Here is a 24,866-nt window from a genome sequence, read left to right on the forward strand (position 1 = left end):
ACTTTATCTCCCTTGCTTTATCCGACCAGGAGAAGCAATGAAAGACTTTAATCAGGGGAGTGACAGGATTAGGTTTGCATTTCAGAAGGATTTCTTTTTTTTCTTTTCTTTCTTTTTTTTTTTTTTGAGACGAAGTCTCACTCTGTTGCTCAGGCTGGAGTGCAGTGGTGCAATCTTGGCTCACTGCAACCTCCATCTCCTGGGTTCAAGCAATTCTCTTGCCTCAGCCTCCCGAGTAGCTGGGATTACAGGCATTTGCTACCACACCCAGCTAATTTCTGTATTTTTAGTAGAGACGGGGTTTCACCATGTTGGCCAGGCTGGTCTTGAACTCCTGATCTCAAGTGATCCACCCACCTCATCCTCCCAAAGTGATGGGATTACAGGCGTGAGCTACCGCACCAGGCTCAGAAGGATCTTTGACACAGATATAAAGGATGATGGGCTAGAGAAAGCGAGAGTGGAGGCTTAGAACTGCTTAGGGAGCTTTTCAAGTAATTCAGGTGAAAGCTACTGAGGAGTTAATTGTGGGTAGCAGCAGGGCAGAGCTGTTTTCTCTATTTCTAGTTAGGACTTTGGCCCATCCTTCCAGAATTCCAGTGGCAGTGCTTTCAGGGTTCAGGTGAGTGAAGGCACTGTAAAGGTCCTGATGGAATTTGAGGCCAGCCTGGGCAACAGAGTGAGACCCCGTCTCAATTTATATTAAAACATAAATTAGAAAAATAAAAAATAAAGGTCCTGAGGGCCAGGCAAAATGCCTCAGATAAAGAAATCATCATGAACGGCACCAAGTGGTTAATTCATTCATTCATACATTTATGTGTTACTAATTCAGCCAGAGGTTTAAAGCACATCTTTTTTATTAGGAAGGTGAGCCTTAAAGGTGAATACTCAAGGGGCCTGAATGCTTAAGGAGGGGAAGGGGATGCTATATGCTTTCACTTGAAGTCAGCGGGAAGAATGGCACACTCAAAGTGGGGAGGTCAGCCTGGCATGGTGGCACCTGTATTCCCAGCTACTCCAGAGGCTGAGGCAGAGGGATCGCTTGAGCCCAGAGTGTCGAGGCTCCAGTGAACTATGACCTGGTTTCTTAAAAAAACAGCTGGGAGTTTATATTCTAGGGATAGGGTGACAAACGAACAACTTCCAAAATGCACAAGATGTATGGGGAACAATTAGTTTGGCTGGAATTTGCGTTGGGGGGAGATCAGAAGCTGTTGAGAAATAAGGCTATAGTTGGTGAAGATATCCGACTCGTAAAAAGGCAATGGGATTTAGAAATTCCTGGGATTCTGTTTCTTTGACTCGGGGTTAGGAAGACAGGGAAGTAACAAGTGCCTTTTTTTTTTTTTTTTTTTTTCAATAGTTAAGGGACCTGAGACTGGGGGTGGGAGGCAATGTCATCTGCCCCAGGCCACACAAGTGTAAGATCAGGCATGCATGTCTGCCAAGGTTTCAGTTCAATGTCCGTGCCCCCCTTTTGCTCTCTTCCCAAGGTACAGAGGCGGAACGGCGCGGTGCCCTCGGGTCCCAAGAAAGAAGGGCGCCAAGCTCAGAGCCAGTTCTGTGGAAGGGTAGGGGAAGGCCTGACCCCGAGGGCAATGTGGTGGCGGGACAGTCGTATACACCTTCAGGAGAACCACCTCAGGCTGACAGGCAGTGCGGAGGGCCCCAAGAGCGCCTTAGGGTTGCCTGCTCCAGAGAGCGGGACTCCTGCGCTGCAGCCGGGATACTGGGTGCCGCCGTGCGCCCACCCCCTGCCAGTGGTTCGCTCCGAACACCCCTCGTCGGGCGGCGGGTACTGCGGCCCGCCCCACTTCCGGTTGTTGCCGGGCCCTATATCCGGTGTCCGCCCGCCCTCGGCTCCTCCGCCGTGATGCTGTCCCGGTCCCGCTGTGTGTCCCGGGCGTTCAGCCGCTCGCTCTCCGCCTTCCAGAAGGTACGGTCTGGCCGAGCCGGGGCCCCGACGGGTGAGGAGTCTGTTGGCGGGCAGAGAGGCGGCCTGGAAGGCAGGGGCGCGGCGCGCCGGCCGGGCCGGGCACCAAGGGCACTGGGACGCGGAGGCCGCGCGGGCTGGGCGGCCCGGGGCCGTGGTTGCCCTCGGGACCGTTTTGCGGAGCCCAGCGGCCCCCTGCCTTCTCCAGGCAGCCTGCGGGGAACGTTTCCTGCTGTACCCCACCCTCCGCGCGGGAGCTGGGGAGCCGCGCCCGTCCAGATACTTGACTCAGAGTTAGGGAGGAGGCGCGGCGGAGTCCTCCGGCGGGATTCGGCGCCCGTCTCCTCTTGCTCTGTTAAAATCAGTGGGTATTAATGAGTCCCGTTGGGAAGTTGAGATAGTTTGGCAGGCCCAGCGTGTTGATTGGGACTGCCAGCACGGTGTGTTGCATTTACCTTCGGAGTTACGAGATTCACCTGTCACCACCACTGGGACAGCTTTGAGCGTGTACTTAAAAAGCTGGGTTTTTTTTTTTCATCTTGGGTGACGTCGATAATGTCTTCTTTCTCAACAGGGGAACTGCCCTCTAGGGAGACGTTCCCTGCCTGGTAAGTTCTGCCCTTGCCGTCACCTAAAATGCTCTCCTCCTGGGCAGAGCAGTATGTGAGGAACTCGGGGGTGCCTGTGTTTCTCATAATGTTTAAAGACAGTTCGGTTCAGAGAGTAGTGAGACACAATGCTACATAATCACGAGCTATCGCTTATTCATTTAGCCCGTAGTTGAGTTTCTGCTGTGTTAGGCACTGTGCTAGACACTAGGGATACAGGAGTGGATACAGAAGTGTACAGTTCTTGCCCTCGTGGAGCTCCTAGGCTAGTTGGATAGTGTCAGTTGCTAAACAAGCCAACAAAGGCAAATTTTTGTAACTGCTGAGAAGGAAACGAGGGTGGACAGAAGAGCCCTTTTTGAGGGGGTGACTTAAAAGTTATGGCCATGGCCGGGCGCGGTGGCTGACGCCTGTAATCCCGGCACTCTGGGAGGCTGAGGCGGGCGGATCACGAGGTCAGGAGATCGAGACCATCCTGGTTAACACGGTGAAACCCCATCTCTACTAAAAATACAAAAAATTAGCCGGGCGTGGTGGCAGGCGCCTGTAGTCCCAGCTCCTCGGGAGGCTGAGGCAGGAGAATGGCGTGAAGCCGGGAGGCGGAGCTTGCAGTAAGCCGAGTTCGCGCCGCTGCACTCCAGCCTGGGCGACAGAGCGAGACTCCATCTCAAAAAAAAAAAAAAAAAAAAGTTATGGCTAGCAGAATGTGACGGAGCTAACCCAGTGAAGCCCAGGAGAAAGAGAATGGCATTCACAAAGACCCTGAGGAAGAAAAGAGGTTGGCAGAACTTAAGAACTGGAAAAAAGGTGATTTGGCCAGAGTATTTTGGTTAAGGGAGAGAGTGGCAAGAGATGGAAGATGGTATAGAGACTGAAGGAGTTTAGATTTTATCCTAGCAGTTAAAAAGAAAAAAGTGTCATCCATAGCTTTTTTTCTGTTATATGCCTAGCCTAAGTATTTGTTGAATGAGTTGACCTTGTTGTGGGCTTTCTTTGTGCCAAGCATTTATATGAGTGCTTTCTGTGAATTTTTTAGTTAATCATCTCAAAACAGTAAAAAGTATTTTCTCTATTTTACAAATGCATAACCCAAGACAAGAGAGCTTAAAAGCCTTGGCCATGGTCACCCACCCAGCTGTTGATAAGCCAGGTCTACCTGACCCAGCCTGAACTCTTAACCCACCATGTTCTCATTTACTCATGGACTCAACAGATCATTTATTGAGTGCTTACTATATGCCAGCCACTGTTCTAGGTAACAGGGGTATAGATGGACTCTAGCCTCGAGATTTTATGGGCTAGCTGGAGAGAGAGAGCAAATATACATTTATGCTCCGACAAGGGCATAAATTGTGGTTACTACGAGAGAGGAATAAAGGGTGTGATGAGAGGGTGGGATGATGTAGACCAGCTTGGGAAGGTTGGGAATGTCAGTAAAGGCTTCCCTGAAGAAGTGACATTTAACTGAGACCTGAATATAAAGGAGCCAAGAAAATGTATTCCCCGCAAAGGGAATTGCTTGTGCAAAGGTCTTCAGACAGGAAAGGACTTGACCAGTGATAGACATGGGAAGAAGCCTGTCTGGCAGGAAAGATAGAGTGGGCTGGACGGTACAGGATCGCGTAAAGTGTGGACTTTATCCTGAGAGTTATGAGAACATAAAGCACCTAGCACAATGTCAACTTGTAGTGGACTCTCAATAACAAACATGTTTTTCAAGTGGGAACCCTGAACAATGTCAGTAAACATTTTCTCCATTTTATAGGTGGGCAGGACAATGGAAAGAGCCTTGCACTTGGGGATTTGCATTTGGGCTCAGGGATTCACCTTGGGCTAGTCGCTTAACCTCCAAAAGTCCTACTTATATGAAATGGGAATAATGGCAGATGGTCGTTCCGCTTCAGAGAGTTGTGAGACTGTAAAATCAAAATGAGGTCATTATGGGAAAGCTTTTTATAAACCCTAAAGCACTGTACCAATGAAATTTGCTGTAGAATGAACTCTGAATTGGACTCCAGGTTCCCAAAATCAGTGTGAGCCGCCATCTATTCTAGTTCAAAAACATACTATGCTTAGAATTTGCACTGCATAGTCTTTGGCTGCTGGACATAAAGGTGACTGGCTTACCTATCTTGGGATGCTTGTGAGGAGGTGGGCATAAGAGAGGGCTAGCTCTCATTTAGCCCATGGTTCAGAAAGAGTTGTTAATCTGAAAGAAAAAAGACGTAAGAAAGAATTCAGAAGAGGCAGCTGTAGTTACTAGTCATCAGTTGGGGAAATGCAGTTAACTATGATAAGGACAGCTGGTGGGCAGAAAGGGTCTCTCACCTTGTTGAGAGTGACCAGGGTGGAAGACTTCAGAAAGGCATGGGAAGTCAATAAACTGAAAGATGGGGACATGATTTTCTCAGCTCTAGGACAAACTGGAGACCCCGAGCCTAAAGTAGCCAAGTCTTTGCTACTAGGATTCAGGTGATAAGATTTCCAACCCAATCTTTTCAAACCCAGACCAAACATCCTCCTTGCTTCTCAAATTGGGTTATGTATAGTCACAGGATAAGCCATCCCATGTCTTTCTCAAGCTTCAGTTGTATTTGAAGACTTGGCGAGTAGAGACATTTTATTATGAAAACATACAGGAATAATGAAAAGTTCTGACTTTTTAAGGTAGATGAGATTATATAATCACTTTGGGCTGTGCCATCAAATTTTTTCTCTTTCCTCCCCAGCCAAACACATACCCACTCAATCTCACATACCCATTTGCTCTCTGCCACTAAGGCTACTTTGGAAAAGTTTGAGAAGCAGGACTCTATGATAAAGATTATATCCGTTGCCGTTGATCCTGCTCTGTCTCAGGGTTGGGGGTGAGCAGACCTCTTTTCCATTCCCAGCATGTATCCTTTGTGAGATAAGAGTTGTTGGTTAAGAGTTATTTTGTTTCTTGCAGGGGTCTCCTTATGCCAGGGACCAGGTTACCCTAACAGCAGGAAGGTTGTGTAAGTATCACTGGGGAGTACAGATATGTGGCCACGGGTTATTTATTTAAAGACATCAAGTTCTAAATTTGACCATCTGATTTCTTCACTGGCCTCCAGACCTAGAAATTGAGGTGATTATGTTGAGTCCCTAGACTAACCTTAATGTTCACTTTTCCCATGTGATGTTCCTTGAGCATCAGCTCCGTGTCAGGTTTTGGACTGGGAGTGTGCCCACTCTCCACAGGTGTTTTATAATGAAAGTTAAGTTGGAATCCTCTTTTTATGGGATATAGAAGGGTGCTCCTAGATATTCTATTTGGATGTAAGTGCAGCTGAAAGGCTCGAGGTTACATTTATTGTGGAGATTGAGAGCATCCTCTCAGTAGCATAGTTACTCATTTTTAAAAACAGTAAAAGCATAAAACTGGTTGAGTCCTGGGACTGACTGACTAGTTTGGAGGGAATGCTGTTATTGCATAATGCAGAGTTTGGAGAAAGGCTACCCGTGTGTGTTTCAGATTAACTTCTGCGTATGAATGTTGCTTAAATGCTGCTTTGCATTCCAAGTGTTTTTGTGGTGGTGCTAAGAGAATGCTCTCTAGTAACCTGTTCAACAGCTGTCAGGCTGCTTACTCTACAGGGAGAATCCTCAAAGTGAAGAGGTCAGCGGATGAGCTTCTTACTCTACATCACAATGAAGGTTTTTGTTGTTGTTGTTTTGAGATAGGATCTTGCTCTGCCACTTTGGCTGGAGTGCGGTAGCCTGATCTTGGCTCACTGCATCCTCAGCCTCCTGGGCTCAAGAGATCCTTTCACCTCAGCCTCCTGAGTAGCTGAGACTACAGGCGCATGCCACCATGCCCGGTTGGTTTTTGTATTTTTTGTAGAGATGGGGTTGTTTTGCCATGATACCTGAGCTGGTGTCAAAACTCCTGGGCTCAAGCAATCCATCCACTTGCCTTAGCCTCCCAAAGTGGAGGATACAGGCGTGAGCTATGGTGCCTGGCTGAGTTTTTAAAATTGAGTAAATGTTGCACTCAGTACTAGAAATATGAACCCCGGTGTTATTTTGGAGGGCAGTTTGATAGTCATAAGTCTTTGAAGTGTGTGTACCTTTTCTTTTTTTCTTTTTTTCAAGATGGAGTCTTGCTGTGTCACCCAGGCTGGAGTGCAGTGGCGCGATCTCGGCTCACTGCAGCCTCTGCCTCTCGGGTTCCAGCAATTCTCCTGCCTCAGCCTCCTGGGTAGCTGGGATTACAGGCGCACGCCACCACACCTGGCTAATTTTTGTATTAGTAGAGACGGGGTTTCATCTTGTTGGCCAGGCTGGTCTCTGAAACTCCTGACATCAGGTGATCCGCCCGACTCAGCCTCCCAAAGTGCTGGGATTACAAGCATGAGCCACTGCCCGGCCTGTGTGTTCCTTTTCATCTAGCAATTCCATCTCTAGGAATCTATACTGAAGAACTCCTGGTATATTTATCTCAGATTTAATATCTGATAATATAAATATTATCAGGTTTATCTCAAAATGGCAAAGAGCAAGGGATTGGCTAAACTATACCATGTTCACATGTTCACACTATGAAAAGTGGGAAAAAGCAGGTTACAAAATAATTTCATTTTCTACTGTGTGGTATGATCCCATTGTAAGTATTCTTTTTGCTATTTCTAATATTCTGTAGTGAACATCTAGTTATTTAGAGATTCAAAATGTATTACTCATCTGCAATCAAATGAAAATTGGGGCAATCATGACTCTCTACAATAAATACACTAAATATTTGAAAGTAAATAATGAAGAAAAAGTAAACTTTGTGTGGGATCACCCCTAATCATGTCACCCTAATCCAGTATCTTTGTGTGTGTTGTGCCTTTTTTGTGAATAAGGTACCCACTTTATTTAATCTTTTATTGTAAAACAATTTTTGGTTTTATGTTTTTACTAATAGTATTATATTTACATGATTAAAAATTCAAAAAGTAAAAAGGGTGTCCATGAGAAGACTTTTTTATCCTTGTCCTCTAGCCCCCCGAATGCCTCTTGGGTAGTGGTGGCCACCACTCCGGGTTCCTGGATGACTTGCAGAGCAGCCTCTGCACTTGCATGTTACCTGTTAGTTCTTGCCTGTGGGCATGTACTTTACAAGGTTACAAACTATATGTAGAACAATTTGTATTCTTGTAGTTTTTAAATATCTTCATTTTTTCTTGGTTATACATAGACCTTATAGTTATTTTGACATTATAAAAGTAAAAATTCCTAAAGGCAACTTAAATCTCTTTTACTTTTCTATTATAAAAATGCTTGTTGTAGAATATTCAGACAATCCTGAAGTGTAAAAAGTGAAAGTCCCCATCCAAATCATTCTCCCAAATTGTGTAAGTGTGCAACACATAACCAGAGATACCATATAAATCTACATCTCTCACCCCTCAGAGGTAACCACTGTTAATGGCTTTGTGCATACAGGGTGAGCTGATTCTCCTGTTTATATTATTTACTGTAAAGGCCATATCAGTAAACGCCTTGGTCTTTGAGGTTCATTTTGAATGAGTCCAGAATGTATTGATGTGCTGTTTTCTAGCAAGAGAACCAAGTAGGAGATACCTTATGGGGTTTGTGTGTGGTTTTTTTGTTTTTGGGTTTTTTTTTTTTTTTTGGCATGACACCTTGTTTTACTTCCGAGTTAACCTTGTTAATCTTGCTGCCTTATCTGATCTAAATCTGTTATCTTGAGGGCAGAAATTCCATTATACCTTGCACAATGGCTTGTACCCTGGGCAGGCCGTACATCTATCTCGGATTTAGTTAAGGAAGAGACCTGGCTGGACATGGTGACTCACTCCTGTAATCCCAGCACTTTGGGCAGGATCTTGGAGACCCATCTGGGCAATGAAATCCATAGTCTACAAAAAGTAATTTAAAAAAATTATCTGGGTGGCATGTGCCTGTAGTCCCAGCTACCCGGGAGGCAGAGGTGGGAGGATCCCTTAAGTCCAGGAGTTTGAGGTTACAGTGAACTATTATCATGCTACTGCACTCTAGCCTGGGTGACAGAGCAAGACTCTTATCTCTTAAAAAACAACCAAATCAAGAAGCTAAGTCCTTTCGGTCTGCAAAGGACCAAGGTGATTATTTTTTTATTTAAAGAGCCAAATGTAAGTCTGTTTTGTGAGAGCTGGCATTGCATTGCAGCACAGGGGCCTGAGCATACTTGGGGAGCTCACCATTTAAGGTACCTGGGTCGTTAGGCTCTACTCCAGACCTGCTGAGTCAGAATCCCTGGGGGAGAGGCCTAGACAAGTGAACTTTGAAAAAGTTCCTCCCCAAGTGACACTGATGGACACCCCTGGTCAAGAGTCACTGTTTAAGGGGAAGGTGACCCATGGGGCCTTAACTAGGCTAAAATGTGAGTGGTTCGCCTGTTAAAGGAGTTAACGTGTGTTTCTTTTGTAGCATTAACAACAGTGTCTTCAGTGTTCGCTTTTTCAGAACTACAGCTGTATGCAGTAAGTACCTGCTTTCTTGGGAATGGAATTTTATGGGAAGAGCAACAATTGATTGAGTTTAATTAAAGAAAAATATTAAAAAGGAAAAATGAACTACTTATGATTTTCTTTTTTGCATTTTTCCTAGAGGATGACTTGGTTACAGTCAAAACCCCAGCGTTTGCAGAATCTGTCACAGAGGGAGATGTCAGGTGGGAGAAAGGTAAGATTTAGTTTCCTCTTTTTTTTTTTTTTTTTTGAGACAGAGTCTCTCTCTGTTCCCAGCCTGGAGTGCAGTGGTATGATCTCGGCTCACTGCAGCCTCTGCCTCCCAGGTTCAAGTGATTCTCCTGCCTCAGCCTCCCAAATAGCTGGGATTACAGGTGCCCACCACCATGCCTGGCTAAGTTTTTTGTATTTTTAGTGGAGACGGGGTTTCACCATGTTGGTCAGGCTGGTCTCAAACTCCTGACCTCAGGTGATCTGCCCACCTCAGCCTGCCACAAAGTGTTGGGATTACAGGTCTGAGCCACTGCGTGAGCCACTGCGCCTGGCTCCTCTCACTTCTTAAGTTTAAGTGCTATCTAAAATTCTCCCCTCCCCCCAGGATAGTTGTAGAATTTATAGCTCTGCCGTTTTCTTTACATATGTACTTTCTGCTGGCCCTGTAGGAAAGGGTTCTTGTAACATACCTGCCAAAATGGGTTTTGTGGCTACTGGAGGCTCCCCGCTAACAGGTAGCCTTGTAGCCTTTGATTGTCTTTTCAGCTGTTGGAGACACAGTTGCAGAAGATGAAGTAGTTTGTGAGATTGAAACTGACAAGGTAGGCTTATCTTATATTCATACCAGTTTTTCATGGGCTTCCCTTAGTTAACCTAATGAAAGAAACAGGGACTTAACCATTGTTTAGAGATAATTTTTAACTAGCTCTAACTTCAGTTGTAAAATTATTGGATTTGTTCAATTTAAAAAAAAAAAACTTTTTACATTTAACTTTTTTTTTTTTTTTTTGAGACAGAGACTTGCTCTGTTGCCCAGGCTGGAGTGCAATGGCCTGATCTCAGCTCACTGCAACCTCCACCTCCTGGGTTCAAGCGATTCTCCTGCCTCAGCCTCCCTAGTATCTGGGCTTACAGGCGAATGCCACAACGCCGGGCTAATTTTTGTATTTTTTGTAGAGACAGGTGTTGCCAGGCTGGTCTCAAACTCTTGACCTCAGGTGATCTGTCCGCCTTGGCCTCCCAAAGTGTTGGGATTACAGGCATGAGCCACCGCACCTGACCTGCATTTAACTTTAAATTGTTTGCTGTGTGTGTACTATGTACTTCATTTAGTAGCTTTAGTCTTGTAGTGTGTGGTGAGGGGGTGGGGAGGGTAAATGAGCTGTTTCCTCTTTTTCCTGTATCACTTGGAAACATATTAACTGAATATTGCCTGAATGTTTCTGAGAAAGGACAGAAAGAGTGAATCTTCACAGTAGCGATGACTTGTTATCACCCTTGCTCTGAAATTATGGCCTTAGATGTTTGTGTGCAAGGCCTTATATATTGTGTTGCAACTCTTGTGACTCACCGGAGATATGCTGTTGTTGTTGTTGTTTTGAGACGTTTCGCTCTATCACCCAGGCTGGAGTGCAGTGGCGCGATATCGGCTCCACCTGCCAGGTTCAAGCGATTCTCGTGCCTCAGCCTCCCAAGTATCTGGGATTACATTTTTGTAGTTTTTAGTAGAGATAGGGTTTCACCATGTTGGCCAGGCTGATCTTGAACTCCTGACCTCAAGTGATCCGCCTGCCTTGGCATCCCAATGTGCTGGGACTACAGGCATGAGCCACTGTGCCCGGCTTCATTGGAGATTCTATACAGCTAATTTTCTAATGCTGGATAAACATTTGGACTTCCTCCATCTGTCTTCCTCTTCCAGACATCTGTGCAGGTTCCATCACCAGCAAATGGCGTGATTGAAGCTCTTTTGGTACCTGATGGGGGAAAAGTCGAAGGAGGCACTCCACTTTTCACACTCAGGAAAACTGGTGGTAAAGAAGTTCTCCTGGTGGTCGAGGTCTCCAGTGTTCCCTCTTGGGATTGGGACTGAGCATAATGTGCTAATTCCCCGATATGTCAAAGACTCTGTCATTCCAGCTGCCCTTAGTTGAGGGAATAAGGGGTAAATTTATATATAGTGTGAACTTTAAATGTCAAATTCTAAAAGAAAAGTTTATTTTTTAAAAAATAAACCTTATACTCTGTTCTTTCCATGGGTGTTTCTTAGCAGGAGCTGAGAAACTGGACCTTTTCTTATAGATATACAGATTGAGCATACCTAATCTGAAAATTCAAAATCTGAAATGCTCCAAAACTGAAAAATCCAAAATCTGAAATGCTTCAAAACTTTTTGAGCACTGACAGAATGCTCAAAGGAAATGCTCATTGTCTTTTATGGGGAATTCAGTGTTGTTTCTTTTCACATCTATTCTCTCATATCTCTAGGAAGGGTTGGTATTTCTTTTGGGAAGAAATGAGAAACGAATTTGTACTGGACCTTATAGGATTAGAGATTAATAACTTTATCTGACTCTTAGTTAAATTTTATAACCACTAAAAAGTCTATTTCTTTTTCCTAAGCGAGAATCGTACCCGTAGACCAACGAGTCACAGAAGTCTATTTCTTTTTCACTGTTACACTAATAAGGCAGATAGACCGCATGATTGAGGTTAGTCAGGCAAGACCAGAAGCTCAGAGTAGAAAACATGTATGGTAGAAGGCTGGGAAATAAGGTAGTCCTCCTGTTGCAGAAGTTTGTCTTAGCACTAACCCTGGATATAATGTCCAGATGGGTGAAAAACAGAAACAAACATTTCATTTAAAGTTGTGAGATTATTACTTGGCCACCTCAGTGATTTATGAGTCATCCTGGATGAAGTGCTTTCTTAAGCCTAAGTCAACCCTCGATGACCATTTTATTTTTTGAGATGGAGTTTCACTCTGTAGCCAGGCTGGAGTGCAGTTGCCTGATCTTGATTCACTACAACCTCCGCCTCCGGAGTTCAAGTGATTCTCCTGCCTCAGCCTGCCGAGTAGCTGGGACTATGGGCGCATGCCACCACGCCCAGCTAATTTTTGTATTTTTGGTAGGGACGGGCTTTCACCATGTTGGCCAGGATGGTTTTGATCTGTTGACCTTGTGATCCGCCTGCCTTGGCCTCCCAAGGGGAGTAATCCCTTGGCCTGTAATCCTGGGATTACAGGCGTGAGCAACTGCGCACAGCCTATTTTTTAATAGTATTCTTGCATATATAATGTTAAAATAGAGGATGAAGAGTATCAGTAATTAGAAATATATTATGTTTATGTATGCATTTCAATATTTTAAATTGCCTAGGTGTTTTTTTTTTTTTCCTTGGAAGTTTACATTTTCTTGGGCTTGATAGGTGCTTTATAAGTACTTGCTGAATTTATTCAGTGGAAACCTGTGAAATTGGGAAGGGAGCTAAGTTGAGCCAGTTATCTGATGGACATTTAGGGACCCTGAGGACTAGAGAATAGTGCCTTATGTCATTGTGTGTGTGTCTCATAGTGCTTTGCATATTGTTGATACCCAGTAGACATTCGTTACTTGATTGGAGCTAGAGTTTTTGCCACTAAATTTTGCTTGGTTGCTTCTCATTTCAGACAGTGCCAGTGGCGTATACTTTTCTTGTTTTTCAGCTGCTCCTGCTAAGGCCAAGCCGGCTGAAGCTCCTGCTGCTGCAGCACCAAAAGCAGAACCTACAGCAGCGGCAGTTCCTCCCCCTGCAGCACCCATACCCACTCAGATGCCACCAGTGCCCTCGCCCTCACAGCCTCCTTCTGGCAAACCTGGTAGGCTTCCAACTCCCACATGTCATGTGGGAGAACATCTCGTCTAATATGTTCCCTCAAAGGGTAAACTCTAGACTGATGATGGTTCTGAACAGGCCAGGTTGGCTGCTTTGTAGAAAGAATTCTAGACTTTGTATCCAAAGGCCTGCTTTGCATCTCAGCTTTCTGTTACTAGCTGTGTGTCTTTAGGCTAGTCACTTAATTTATCTGAACAGATTGTTCAGCTGTGAAGTTAGAGTGATACTAATATACCTCAGAATATCTTGAAGATTAAGTAACAGTACATATGAAAGCACTGGCACAAACTCAGCAGATGTTTCTTTCCTTGTCTGATGCAGCTTTATCCTCTTTTCATTTTCAGTGTCTGCAGTAAAACCCACTGTTGCCCCACCACTAGCTGAGCCAGGAGCTGGCAAAGGTCTGCGTTCAGAACATCGGGTAAGCCTCTGAAGACCACTTTCAGGAAAGAGGCAGGGGGCAGTGTTGAGATTAGTGGAGTATGGGTGTGGTGGTGCCTACCTTTGAATGCCTGGCAGCTCATTCCCTCAACCTTGATAAAGGGAGTTTAGGATATAACTTCTTCATAGTCACATAACCATCAAATGATAGGACTAGAACCTGAGGTCTTCTGAACACTTGTTCAGTGGTTTTCCTACTATATTATGCTACCAGTGAAAGCCTTGGGTAAGTTAAATATTTGTAGGGGTGGTAGCTTAGTAACTCACCCCCTTCCTCCCACGATGTCACACACTTCAGAGAGGTGGTTTAGTGAGCTCTATTCCTATACTTCCGGGATACTTAGCTGTAGCTAAGGGATAATACTCAGTAGCAATAGCTGTCAGGTGCAGACATAAAGCCTCAAGGAAGTATGGTCAGGATTGTGGTTCCTCTGCCTGAGAATACTTCCTAAAAATATGATAGCCTCGAAAGTTTGTTGTTCATGAGGTTCTGTTCCACAAATAGCTATTCTTATGCAAATCTTTATCAACAGAAAGTGCCCTTTTTCTTACGATTCTTATGTTGGCTAGACTACACTACACTACATTCTTTTATAAATGGGTTTTGGTTTTTAAATCACTGTTTCTGAGCCTTCATTCTTGGTCAAGCTTTAGGCACATCTGAGTGAGTAGTTTTGGCCTGTGTTTGCATGTTTTTGCTTGGAGGAGAAAGGGCCACCACAGGAAAGGGAAGCCTGGAGCTCTTGTACTTAGATACTGTAGTCCTTGGCCATCTACTCGTGGCAAGCCGTGTTCTTTCTGACTACACGGGGAATGCTTGACCCAGAGAGATCAGATTGTCAACGCTTGTTCCACTCTTACTTTCAGGAGAAAATGAACAGGATGCGGCAGCGCATTGCTCAGCGTCTGAAGGAGGCCCAGAATACATGTGCAATGCTGACAACTTTTAATGAGATTGACATGAGGTAGTGTCTCTAGTCCCTCTTATCCCCTAGGCCCCTTTTTCTTAGAGAACACGAACTTGCCCCAGTCCTTATCTAGTGCTGATTCTAAAACTAACTTGTCAGGGAAGAGGTATTTGTTTATTGTTTTTTGTTTGTTTGTTTGTTTTTGTTTTTGTTTTTTGAGATGGAGTCTCGCTGTCTCCCAGGCTGGAGTGCAGTGGCACGATCTCGGCTCACTGCAAGCTCCGCCTCCCGGGTTCACGCCATTCTCCTGCCTCAGCCTCCAGAGTAGCTGGGACTACAGGCGCCCCCCACCATGCCTGGCTAATTTTTTGTATTTTTTTAGTGGAGATGGGGTTTCACCGTGTTAGCCAGGATGGTCTCGATCTCCTGACCTCGTGATCTGCCCGCCTTGGCCTCCCAAAGTGCTGGGATTACAGGTGTGAGCCACCGCGCCTGGCCTGTTTATTGTTAACTTTCACAGAGTGAGCCACTGGCTTCTTCTCTAATTGGCTTTCCTAATACTATTCCTGCCTCCTCCATGACCTTAACCTTAGCCTTGGCTAGGTGTAGTGGCTCACACTTGTAATCCTGGCACTTTGGGAGGCCGAGACAGGTGGATTGCTTGAGTCCAGGAGTTCAAGACCAGCTGGGTAACAAGGCGAAACGCCACCTCTACAAAAAATACAAAAATTAGCCAGGTGTGGTGGTGCACATCTGTAGCCCCAGCTACTTGGGGGGCTGAGATGGGAGGATTGTTTGAGCCCATCACTTACATATTTTCCTAAGTGATTCAGAATCGAGTAGATGAAAAGGCAAAGATAGGCTGGGCTTGTCTTTCATTTTACCCAGCTCTGACAGTGAAATGGAAAACAAGTTGTGTTTTTAAATAACCTTAGAATGTTAACCAAAGGTACTAATTCACTAGGTATGCCCATTGCTGTAGTGAGCTAATTGTTGACTTACCTGTTTTCTTCAAGATTTCGATGTGTTCAAGTATCAGCACTGTCAGGAAGAGAAATTTGACAAACGTGTTTTGAGTGCATACTGTATACAGAGTACTGTACTGTGGAATTCAGTGGGGATAGAGGCTGGGCACCATGGCTCGTGCCTATAATCCCAGAGCTTTGGGAGGGTGAGGAAGGAGGATCGCTTGAGCTTAGGAGTTGGAAACCAGCCTGGGCAACATAGCAAGACTGTCTCTACATAAAATTTTAAAATTAGCCAAGTGAGGGCTGGGTGCGGTGGCTTGTGCTTGTAATCGCAACACTTTGGGAGGCTGAGGTGGGTGGATCACATGAGGCCAGGAGTTCGAGACCAGCCTGGCCAACGTGGTGAAACTCTGCCTCTACTAAAAATACAAAAATTACCCAGGCATGGTGGCGTATGCCTGTAATCCCAGCTACTCGGAAGGCTGAGGCACAAGAATTGCTTGAACCCAGGAGGAGGTTGCAGTGGCTGATATCGCGCCACTGCACTCCAGCCTGGGCAACAGAGCGAGATTGTGTCTCAAAAAAAAAAATTATGTATGGTGGCATGGACCTATAGTCTCAGCTACTTGGGAGGCTCAAGTGATCTTCCTGCCTCAGCCTCCCAAATGGCTGGGACCACTACAGGCGTGTGCCACCAGGCTTGGCCAATTTTTTTAGTTTTTGTAGAGACAAGGTCTCGCTGTGTTGCCCAGGCTGGTCTCCTGAACTTCTAGGGTCAAGCCATCCTCCTGCTTTGGTCTCCCACTGGGATTACAGGTATGAGCCACCATGCCTGGCCAAAAAAGAATTTTTAAACAGGTCTTCAAGAGTGACTAGCATTTTGTCAGCCTTGTGGAGAAAGGTCATTCCAGACGATGTTAACAGTATAGACCATGAGATGGGAAAGTAGAAGACACATTTGAGAAATTGTCAAAAATCATTTCTGTTGTGAGGATTTTGTATAGCAAAGAATGGTAAAGAAGGTTGGATCCTTATTTCAGAATGTTTTGAATGCCAGGGTAGGAGTTTATATTTAATTCAGGAAGCAAGTCAAGTCTCAGGTCATCTCTTTGTTTCTTTTTGTCCTGAGGGTTTAGTCTGTGAATCTACTTTTCATTAGAGAAATTTGCTTTTCTTTGGAAAGGGTTTGAAAAATAGGGAGAAGGGAGTGTTTTCTTGATAGTGTGCTGTGGCATTGTTCAGAGTAGGGCTCTGTGACCTGTTTTACTAGATGTCATCCATTCTGTTGGGAAACTTTCTGAAGAGACTGGATGACATTCAAGCCAAAGATTTCTCTCTTGTTCATAGGATGTAGGGGAAGGACCTTGACTAATGAATCACAAAGGCTGCAGCTTATGTTTCAGTGCATTAGGGCCAAATTGTACACAAATTGAATTGGACTTTGAAATTCTACCCAATTTCTTAAGACAAAACATGTAAATATTTGTGGCCCTGAAAGATGCAGTTGGCCCAACAGCTTTGATTGGAAAGGAAGCGTAATAGCTGGATCTCCTTTCAGCAGCTAATCAAGGTGTCACTTAACAATGGCCTGCGGTCTTGCTGCAGCCTAATTTGGTTTAGATCGAGTGCCCTTTGGGTCTTGTGCTGATCAGCTAACCCATAAGGGACCTTTCTGAGACCTTCTCCCTTCCTCTATTGTCCCAGCCTTTGCCTCCAAGGGCAGAGCTCTGAAATAGAAGCTACTTAATGACCAGACAATAACATTTGGGCAGGTTTGAGAGCAGAGATGTTTATCACATCTCTTTCCCTCTTCTGCAGCTCTTGTGTCTTGGGAACCAGTAATGTCTTTAGGGTGGTAATCCTAGCACTAAATAAGGTTAGAATCAGGAAAACAAGCATTTTAAACCCAATCAGTCCCCCTTGGAAAAACTTCCTTTTTCAAAAACAAAAGATCTGAAGGGGGCTGTTAAAATTGTACCACATCTTACCTTTCATGCTAATGTCGAATTAGGCCATTAGAGGGAGAAAGGGAGAACTGAGCATTTGGCCCTGAGATAAAGTTAAATTCAATTTTCATCGTAGAACTGCATTATTGCATTCCGATAAATACTGAGGTTTCTGCAGCAAAGTGATGGGAAAGCCATTTCTCACTAACTCTGCAATGTGTCATTGAAAAAAAACCAGTCCCAAAAGAATAAAGGCTGCTCATGTTGTAAAGGCTTTTCAGAAGGCTTGCTGCTTAATCTGAAGGGAACCAGCCTAAACCACAAGTGGCCACTTTTCTAAATACCAAGGAAATCACAGCCATTAAACTAACCTTAAGGGCAAGAACTATGTCTTAATTAGCTTTGTATCTTGGTACCTGGCCCTGACCCTCACATGTAGTAAGGTGTTAGTACCTGTTTGGAAGAATAAGTGGATGGAACTGCCAACTCTGGAAAGATGAAGAATGGATATGACTTTCCGTGAGCCTGAAAGAACACTGGGTTATACCCTTCCCTGCATAGTCATGACTGCTTTTTCCCACATGGAGCCTCATGTACCCATGAGGTGTTTATTTTAGTCTCCACTAATCAAGAGATAGGAGGAATATCACACGGGAGTTATACTCGGATTTGGTCGGGGGGGTGGGGTTTTGTATTCTAACAAGAAATAAAAAGAATATTGCTTATTTTGTAGATTTTGTTTATACTTTAAAAAATTTTTTTTCAGGATGGATAGCTCAGTTATTCAGGGCAAGGATGTTGGTGTGCTGTGTGATCTCTTGTTCATATGATGTGTCACTGAAATCTGTGACTTCTAGACCATGAAGGAGCCCTGTAAAGAGCTCAACCCACCTTAAAGACAGATTGGGCCTGATTCCTTTAGATTTCTTTGTAAAAGAACAGAGTTACTGTGTTAACCTCAGGTAGACTATTTCAAAACGTGAACTAAGGTAATGGTCCAGAGTGAGGGAAAAGCTCTCACCTAATTGTGTATATGGAGTGAGAAACCTGTGTGAAAGTCAAAATGCAGGCTTTGTGGTCAGTTTGTTTTGTAATGTTTTCACAGTAACATCCAGGAGATGAGGGCTCGGCACAAAGAGGCTTTTTTGAAGAAACATAACCTCAAACTAGGCTTCATGTCGGCATTTGTGAAGGCCTCAGCCTTTGCCTTGCAGGAACAGCCTGTTGTAAATGCAGGTGAGTTGCTTGTGGCTGGAATTGGAGAGGTCCTGGGAGGTAGGTGTATGAGCACAGACCTGCTCCCACATGCAGAGGATCAACAGACCAAGGCTTTTTATTTGCTACCTATAGAAATATCAGTATCTTCCCCAGGGATTTCTTGGTTCACCTTCCTGAAGCAGCATCATGATTACTTTCTACCCGCCAGCTGGGCAGAACAGTTTCTCTTCCCAGTGTACAGCTCGGCAGCTGCTCAGGCAGCAGGCAGTTCTGGGATAGCCCAGCTCTCCAGGCTGTCTCCTGTCAAGGTGGAAGCACGTGTTCTGGCTTCCTCCCCTCCCCCAGCTCCACAGGCCCTGTTATCTTGGGGCCTGACTTCCACACTTGGTGTAGGCTCCTGGCTGACCTTTGATCTTAGGTCGATGGGCCTCACTGGGAGCTTCGGCTTGGCCTCTCATGGACCTGGTGCTTATTTTCTTTCCTTTTTACTTACCTACATCATTTTAGTGTTGACCTAACAAGCACTTTGTTTTCCTGTTGACACACTTCTCTGTTCCTTGGGAGATTGGAGAGGGGGCAGTGATACTTTTGCCATCCTCAGCAGTGTCAGGGGCCCTGAAGGTCTAGAAGTAGAAGCCCTAGTCCCTCCTGTTGAGTGGTGCTCTAGGGAGGTAGAAGGCCATCTTTGTTTTGCCCAAATGTATACCTCTTCTTGTTTTTCCCATTCTTCTCATGCCTCCCTGACTGGCTCTCATCTTTTTCAGTGGCCCCCTTCTGCTTGCCCACACATGTAGGCGGCTCTCAAAAGTTCTCGTGGCCTCTTTTTCACGTTACATGCTTCCTCTGGATGTCTTATCTAACAATACAACATGGACTTTCTGCGGAAATGATTCCCAAGCCTTTATTTTCCCATTAGTTGCTAGGTGTACATTTTCAGATGCTGGTTTGCCCTCTCTTGAGGTAGCATATTTCAAAGCCAGATCACCCTGCTTACTCTTGGATCTCCCCTCTTCCTCTTGTTGAGAGTTGGAAGCAGAGAATGGGTAGTATCTCTATATCCCTTTTCCTTTGCTAATTTGCCCTTTTTTGGAACATTTGTTAACCCTAGTCATTCTCTGCTAAAGGAGGGCTTGACTAGAGCTACTTAACGAGAGTTTAGTGCATACCTATCCTATGGAAGCCAGTGTGTTGAGCCCTTCTTAGGGCTGCCAAAGAAACGGATGCTCCTATGCCCAGGCTCAGTCAGGGACTTGGGAGATACTATACTTGGTTGGGATGGGAGTAAGTGGAATGCCAGCTGCCATGCATAATGCAATGGTGTTCATGGTGGTTGGTCAGCCCACACTGTATCAAGCTCTGCAGATTTTTACTCTGTTAATGCACATATTACCTCATTAGTCTTGGCCTTCCTGGGGAGTTGTATGTAACATGTATTTTCTCTCTCATAGTGATTGACGACACAACCAAAGAGGTGGTGTATAGGGATTATATTGACATCAGTGTTGCAGTGGCCACCCCACGGGTATGTTGGGGCAGGAGGTGGGGAATGTTGGTCTTAGACCGTCACCTTATCTGTGTGAAGGAGATCACACAAGAGAAATCATTTCTTTAATTCTGTATTTTTAGAAGGGAGTTAGTAAAAGTAACCTTTTTTTCTTTTATACCATGCCACATTCTTTTAACACTTTGTGTTAATCACACTGAGTAATGAAGGTATTCTAGGGAGGGCATACCACTGGTTGAATCAAGGGAGTTGTTAACTATAAAAGGTACTATTAATTTGCAACTGAAAACAGCTTTTCACCCCCTTCAGGGTCTGGTGGTTCCAGTCATCAGGAATGTGGAAGCTATGAATTTTGCAGATATTGAACGGACCATCACTGAACTGGGAGAGAAGGTAAAGTAGAAAGATGTATACAAGCTGCTGAGCAGGCGAGGGAAGAGAGCCTTCAGAAGGCTGGGCTCACTAGCAAGCAGTGCTCATGGAAAGTCAAGTGCATAGCCGCTGAGAAAAGCAGTTGCCCATGAGAGCTAAGTATTTTATATATCTGGTGGAGTTTACCATGCTCTGGTAACTGAAATCTCATCAGATGAGACCTGCTAGAAAAGATCATCTTTGAAGTCTTCAACTGTATGAAATTGTGCCTTTTCTCTGGTGGAGCACTGGTCATAGACACCTCAGCCGAACAACTGTCACACGGAAGCTAGCGCTTGTGCCATCGATCTCGATACAAGCTTTCTGGACTTCCTTTGCTTTTTTGTTTTTAGAGGCAGGGTCTCGCTGTGTTGCCCAGGCTGGAGTAGAGTGGTAGAGTCATAGCTTACTGCAGACTTGCACTCCTGGGCTCAAGCGTTTCTCCTGCCTCAGCCTCCCAAGTAGCTGGGACTGCAGGTGTGCACCACCATGCCTGGCTAATTCTTAAGTTTTTTATACAGATGGGGGGGGTCTCACTATGTTGCCCAGGTTGGCCTTGAACTCCTGGCCTCAAGCAGTCCTCCTGCCTCAGCCTCCCAAAGCGCCGGGATTATGGACTGACTTTAGGTGAAGGAAACTGGGTTGGCTTAATATTTCAATTATGAAATCTGTTTTTAGGCCCGAAAGAATGAACTTGCCATTGAAGATATGGATGGCGGTACCTTCACCATTAGCAATGGAGGCGTTTTTGGCTCACTCTTTGGAACACCCATTATCAACCCCCCTCAGTCTGCCATCCTGGGGATGCATGGCATCTTTGACAGGCCAGTGGCTATAGGAGGCAAGGTAGGAACCGTCACTTCTAAGGTCCTAGTGGCTAGGTCTTGATGAAAGGGAAATCCAACTAAATGCTAATTGTAAAACATTAACTATAATTTCAGGCCTAAGTTCCATTTCTTAGTTTCTAATAGCTAAGGCACTGATTATCAAATTGTGGTCTGGATCAGCATCATCTGGGACCTTATTAGAAATGCATATTCTTAGACCCCATCCCAGACTTAAAGAAGAAGTGCAGATGATCCTGATGCATATTCAAGTTTGAGAACCACTGAGCTGAGGAGGCTTGTTTGCTTCTATGGAGTGGGGGATATAGTTGGAAACGTGGTCCCTTGCCCCTGGGAAACAGATGACAATTATGCATGTCAGTCTGTGCGCTGCCAAGTTGTATGATAAAGCTTGTAAATTTCCCGGGAGTTCAGAGAATTAAGTATGAAAAGGGGCTTCAGCTGGCCCTTAGAAGATACGTTGGTATCAAAAAAGCTTTTTGGGAACTCCTGTGTTTGGAATCCTTTTGGGTTACTGACTCCTGTGTGAAACCACAATCTGTAGATCTTCTTGGAAAATGCCCATACACCCAACTACACATACAATTCCAGAATTTGTAGACCCTGGCTTTATTTATTTATTTTTTTTAATTCTAACCCCAGAGAGAAGCAAGTACAGGCAGCCAGAACTGAAGGGAAAACTTTCCTTGTAGGCAGCAGATGCGTTAGAGGGCAGAGTATGTTTTTAAAAAATAAAAGGCAGTTGTGAGAAGACAGTTTTCTTGGCAAACTTTGTTTCTGAGTGGGGAAGCTTTGCACTGAGGGTAAGGCCTGGTCTTTGAAATACTGTAAATATGCAGAGGCAACATCAATAGGAAAGGCTGTGGAATTAGGAACTTTCTTATGGGCTGTGCTAGATCTCCTCCTTCAGCGAGGCTGGCTGTGGCTTGCTGGAGACAAACCTATTTACCTTTCCTCTCTGTAGGTAGAGGTGCGGCCCATGATGTACGTGGCACTGACCTATGATCACCGGCTGATTGATGGCAGAGAGGCTGTGACTTTCCTCCGCAAAATCAAGGCAGCGGTAGAGGATCCCAGAGTCCTCCTCCTGGATCTTTAGGAGGAACCCACACACCCTACAAGTTGATCATGCAGGAACTGAAAACCAGTCTTCTCCCTGTCCCCTCATGGGTCCCGGGTTAGCCTGGTGACAGGCAGGCACATGCTGTTGGCCTCAAGCAAGGAAGCAGAGCACTGTGTAACCAGCAGTCACAGGTCTTTTCTTGGCGTTCCTGCCAGGCTCTCCCTCTCTGCACCTGTCTCATACCCTCGAATATCTTAATTCCTTAGGCTTGAGAGAGAGAGCCTTAATGGATGCTCATTCATATTCCTGCCTTTCTTCCATCAGCTCTCTGCAAAGATGATTTTGCCTCTCCCTAGTGCTGGTATACTATAGAGAAACCCCCGGGGACCATGTGATTAAGTTCCTATCTTTTGAAAGTTTGTTCTGCAGAGACTTCTAGGAGGATGCTGTGCCTCCCAAGCTCAGAGCAGCCTCTGTCTTGGCTGTGCACATTCTCCCTTGATTCCACTTGTGTGGAGGGATTGAACACAGGCAAAGAGGTGCTGCTTTGCTTCTTCAATGGCACCTTCATTCTCCGTTGTCATTGACTTCAAGATGCCTCTTCTACCTCTTCCAGGAAGCACAGACCAGGGGATCTGGGTGTGTGAGTGGGAGGAGAGGGCAGAGGTCCCCTGAGGTCATGCATTGTAATCATCATAGAAGGAGAGCCCAGGCCTGCCCTCACGCTCTCCATCATAGGCTGACACCAAGAAGACTCGTCTTGGCACAATCTCACACAGCTGGGGCTGTAGCAACCCTTTCCAAACCCTTTGCTGGTTGCTGGGCCTCATTCTAGCACCTTGTTCTTAGAGCAGATTCTAGCACATCATGGCAGTGGGACCAAGCGTGGTCCCGAGGAAGGGCCAGAGCCTGGTAGAGACTAGGGAAGGGAGGTCTCCTCTAGACTGACTCAGATTGCCTTGAGCTTTTCAGTTAAGTTGCTGTAAGCACCTGGGCTGAGGAGGCAGTTTTTGTTCCTTCCTGCGTTATAGCGGGGCCTTGTCTCTTCCTCTGCAGGACACAGATCTGGAGGACGTGGACTGGGGTAGGAAACCACCCTGAGGGTGTTAGTACCTAGTGGTGAAATGGATGAGGTCATTTCTAAGGTGTGTTGCCCGTGGATCTGGGCACAATCATTGGAATTCCTTGGAGCCACTGGGATTCATGGCTTTGTATCCAACTTCATCCAGGCCTGAGGCTGCTGACATTTGACACCAGGGCCAGTAGAGAGTGCCCTTTTGTATCTTAAGCCAAGAAGTGAGGCCTGGGGGTGGGGGAGGGGGGAAGGGGTGGGAGCCAATACTGAGTGCCTGCAGCATCTACTACTCTGTCTTCACTATTCAGAACTTGTAACTAAAGTATTTAAAGAAACTGATTTTAAATGCAAATTAAAGGGCAGATATTCTCAAACAGGGTTCCTGTATCTGTTCCTTTTGGCTACTGAGGTGATACAAGTCCCCAGCACTGTTGCACTGAAATTATTGAAAGCCACTCAAGGTCCTGTTGCTTATCTTGTGAAATCAGAAATCCCTTATGTGGAACTTAACACTGTCATAATTTGACAGAGGGTGGAACCCTGACTGCCAGCCGGGAAAGTGTTGCCAAAAAGAGTCAACCTCTGTAAAAATATTTGAAGAGATTTATTCTGAGCCAAGTGTGAGTGACTGATGGCCTGTGATACAACTTTTAGGAGATCCTGAGAACCTGTGTCCAGGGTCATCTGGCTACAACTTAGTTTTATACATTTAATACATTTTAGGGACACATAAGATACCAGTCAGTACATGTAAGATGTACAGTGGTTTGGTCTGGAGAGGCAGGACAGCTCAAGACCTGGGGATGTTGTCATAGGCAGAATCAAAGATTTTCTGATTGGCAATTGGTTGAAAGAGTTATTATCTAAAGACCTGGAATCAATAGAAAGGAATGTCTGGGTTACAATAAGGGGTTGTGGAGACTAAGGTTTTATGCAGATGAAGCCTCCAGCCAGCAGGCTTCAGAGAAAATAGATTGTAAATGCTTCTCATCAGACTTAAGGAGCCTGTTTTAACAGTAATTCCAAAAGGGAGGGGAGTATAATGAGGAATGGCTGGCTCCCTCTTCCCACCATGGCCCGAACTAGCGTTTCAGGTTAACTTTGGAATACCCTTGACGGAGACGAGGGGTCCATACAGATGGTTAGGGGGCTTAGGATGTGTTTTGTTTTGTTTTGTTTCCATAAAGCATCATAGTCTCTTAGTGCCCCACCTTCCTTGAGCCTGTCAAGCCATACTCTACTCTAGAATAGAGAATTTGGGGTCACCATCTTTGTGAAGCCCTTTCAAAACACCAGTAGACTTGCATTTTTTGTGAGGGCTTACATTATTTCAGTGATGGATTTGGGAGGAGTGGGGGCATCTCATTTCATTTGGATTTGATAGCCTTGTGGACCAAGATGCTCAAGGTCAATACACATGAACAGGTGAGGGTTGATGACCTAGGAGCAGTGGTCAGTGAGCGTGAGTGTACAGGGTGGGTAGCTAACCTAGACTGCAGGTGGCAGGTGTGATGGATTCCAGGCTTAAACACAGCCTTGTCTTTTCCAGAGTCCCTGTCTGCTGAGCTCTTGCAGTGAGGCCATCCCTCTG

At 45.3% G+C, this 24,866-nt stretch overlaps 1 protein-coding gene across 10 annotated transcripts; it reads left to right on the forward strand.

The window, feature by feature from the left end:
* The first annotated feature begins 1,781 nt into the window (after window positions 1-1,781).
* Window positions 1,782-23,649, forward strand: DLST (dihydrolipoamide S-succinyltransferase). Of its 10 annotated transcripts, XM_510068.9 has the most exons (15): window positions 1,796-1,939; window positions 2,511-2,544; window positions 5,495-5,543; window positions 8,986-9,038; window positions 9,166-9,240; window positions 9,786-9,841; window positions 10,942-11,053; window positions 12,727-12,879; window positions 13,241-13,317; window positions 14,205-14,302; window positions 18,265-18,395; window positions 19,826-19,899; window positions 20,191-20,274; window positions 20,971-21,138; window positions 22,102-23,649. In XM_510068.9, exons 1-15 carry the CDS (start codon window positions 1,877-1,879, stop codon window positions 22,234-22,236), a joined length of 1,362 nt encoding a protein of 453 aa, XP_510068.3. In that variant the 5' UTR covers window positions 1,796-1,876; the 3' UTR covers window positions 22,237-23,649. The 10 variants fall into 10 exon arrangements, 9 of the variants coding, with proteins under 9 accessions (XP_016781917.1, XP_510068.3, XP_009426423.2 ...); XM_009428149.4 differs by lacking the exon at window positions 2,511-2,544 and having other exon boundaries at window positions 1,821-1,939; XM_003952539.6 differs by lacking the exon at window positions 5,495-5,543 and having other exon boundaries at window positions 1,838-1,939.
* Window positions 23,650-24,866: the final 1,217 nt, after the last annotated feature.

Source organism: Pan troglodytes, chromosome 15, assembly GCF_028858775.2.
Source record: "Pan troglodytes isolate AG18354 chromosome 15, NHGRI_mPanTro3-v2.0_pri, whole genome shotgun sequence".
NCBI classification, from domain to species: domain Eukaryota; kingdom Metazoa; phylum Chordata; class Mammalia; order Primates; family Hominidae; genus Pan; species Pan troglodytes.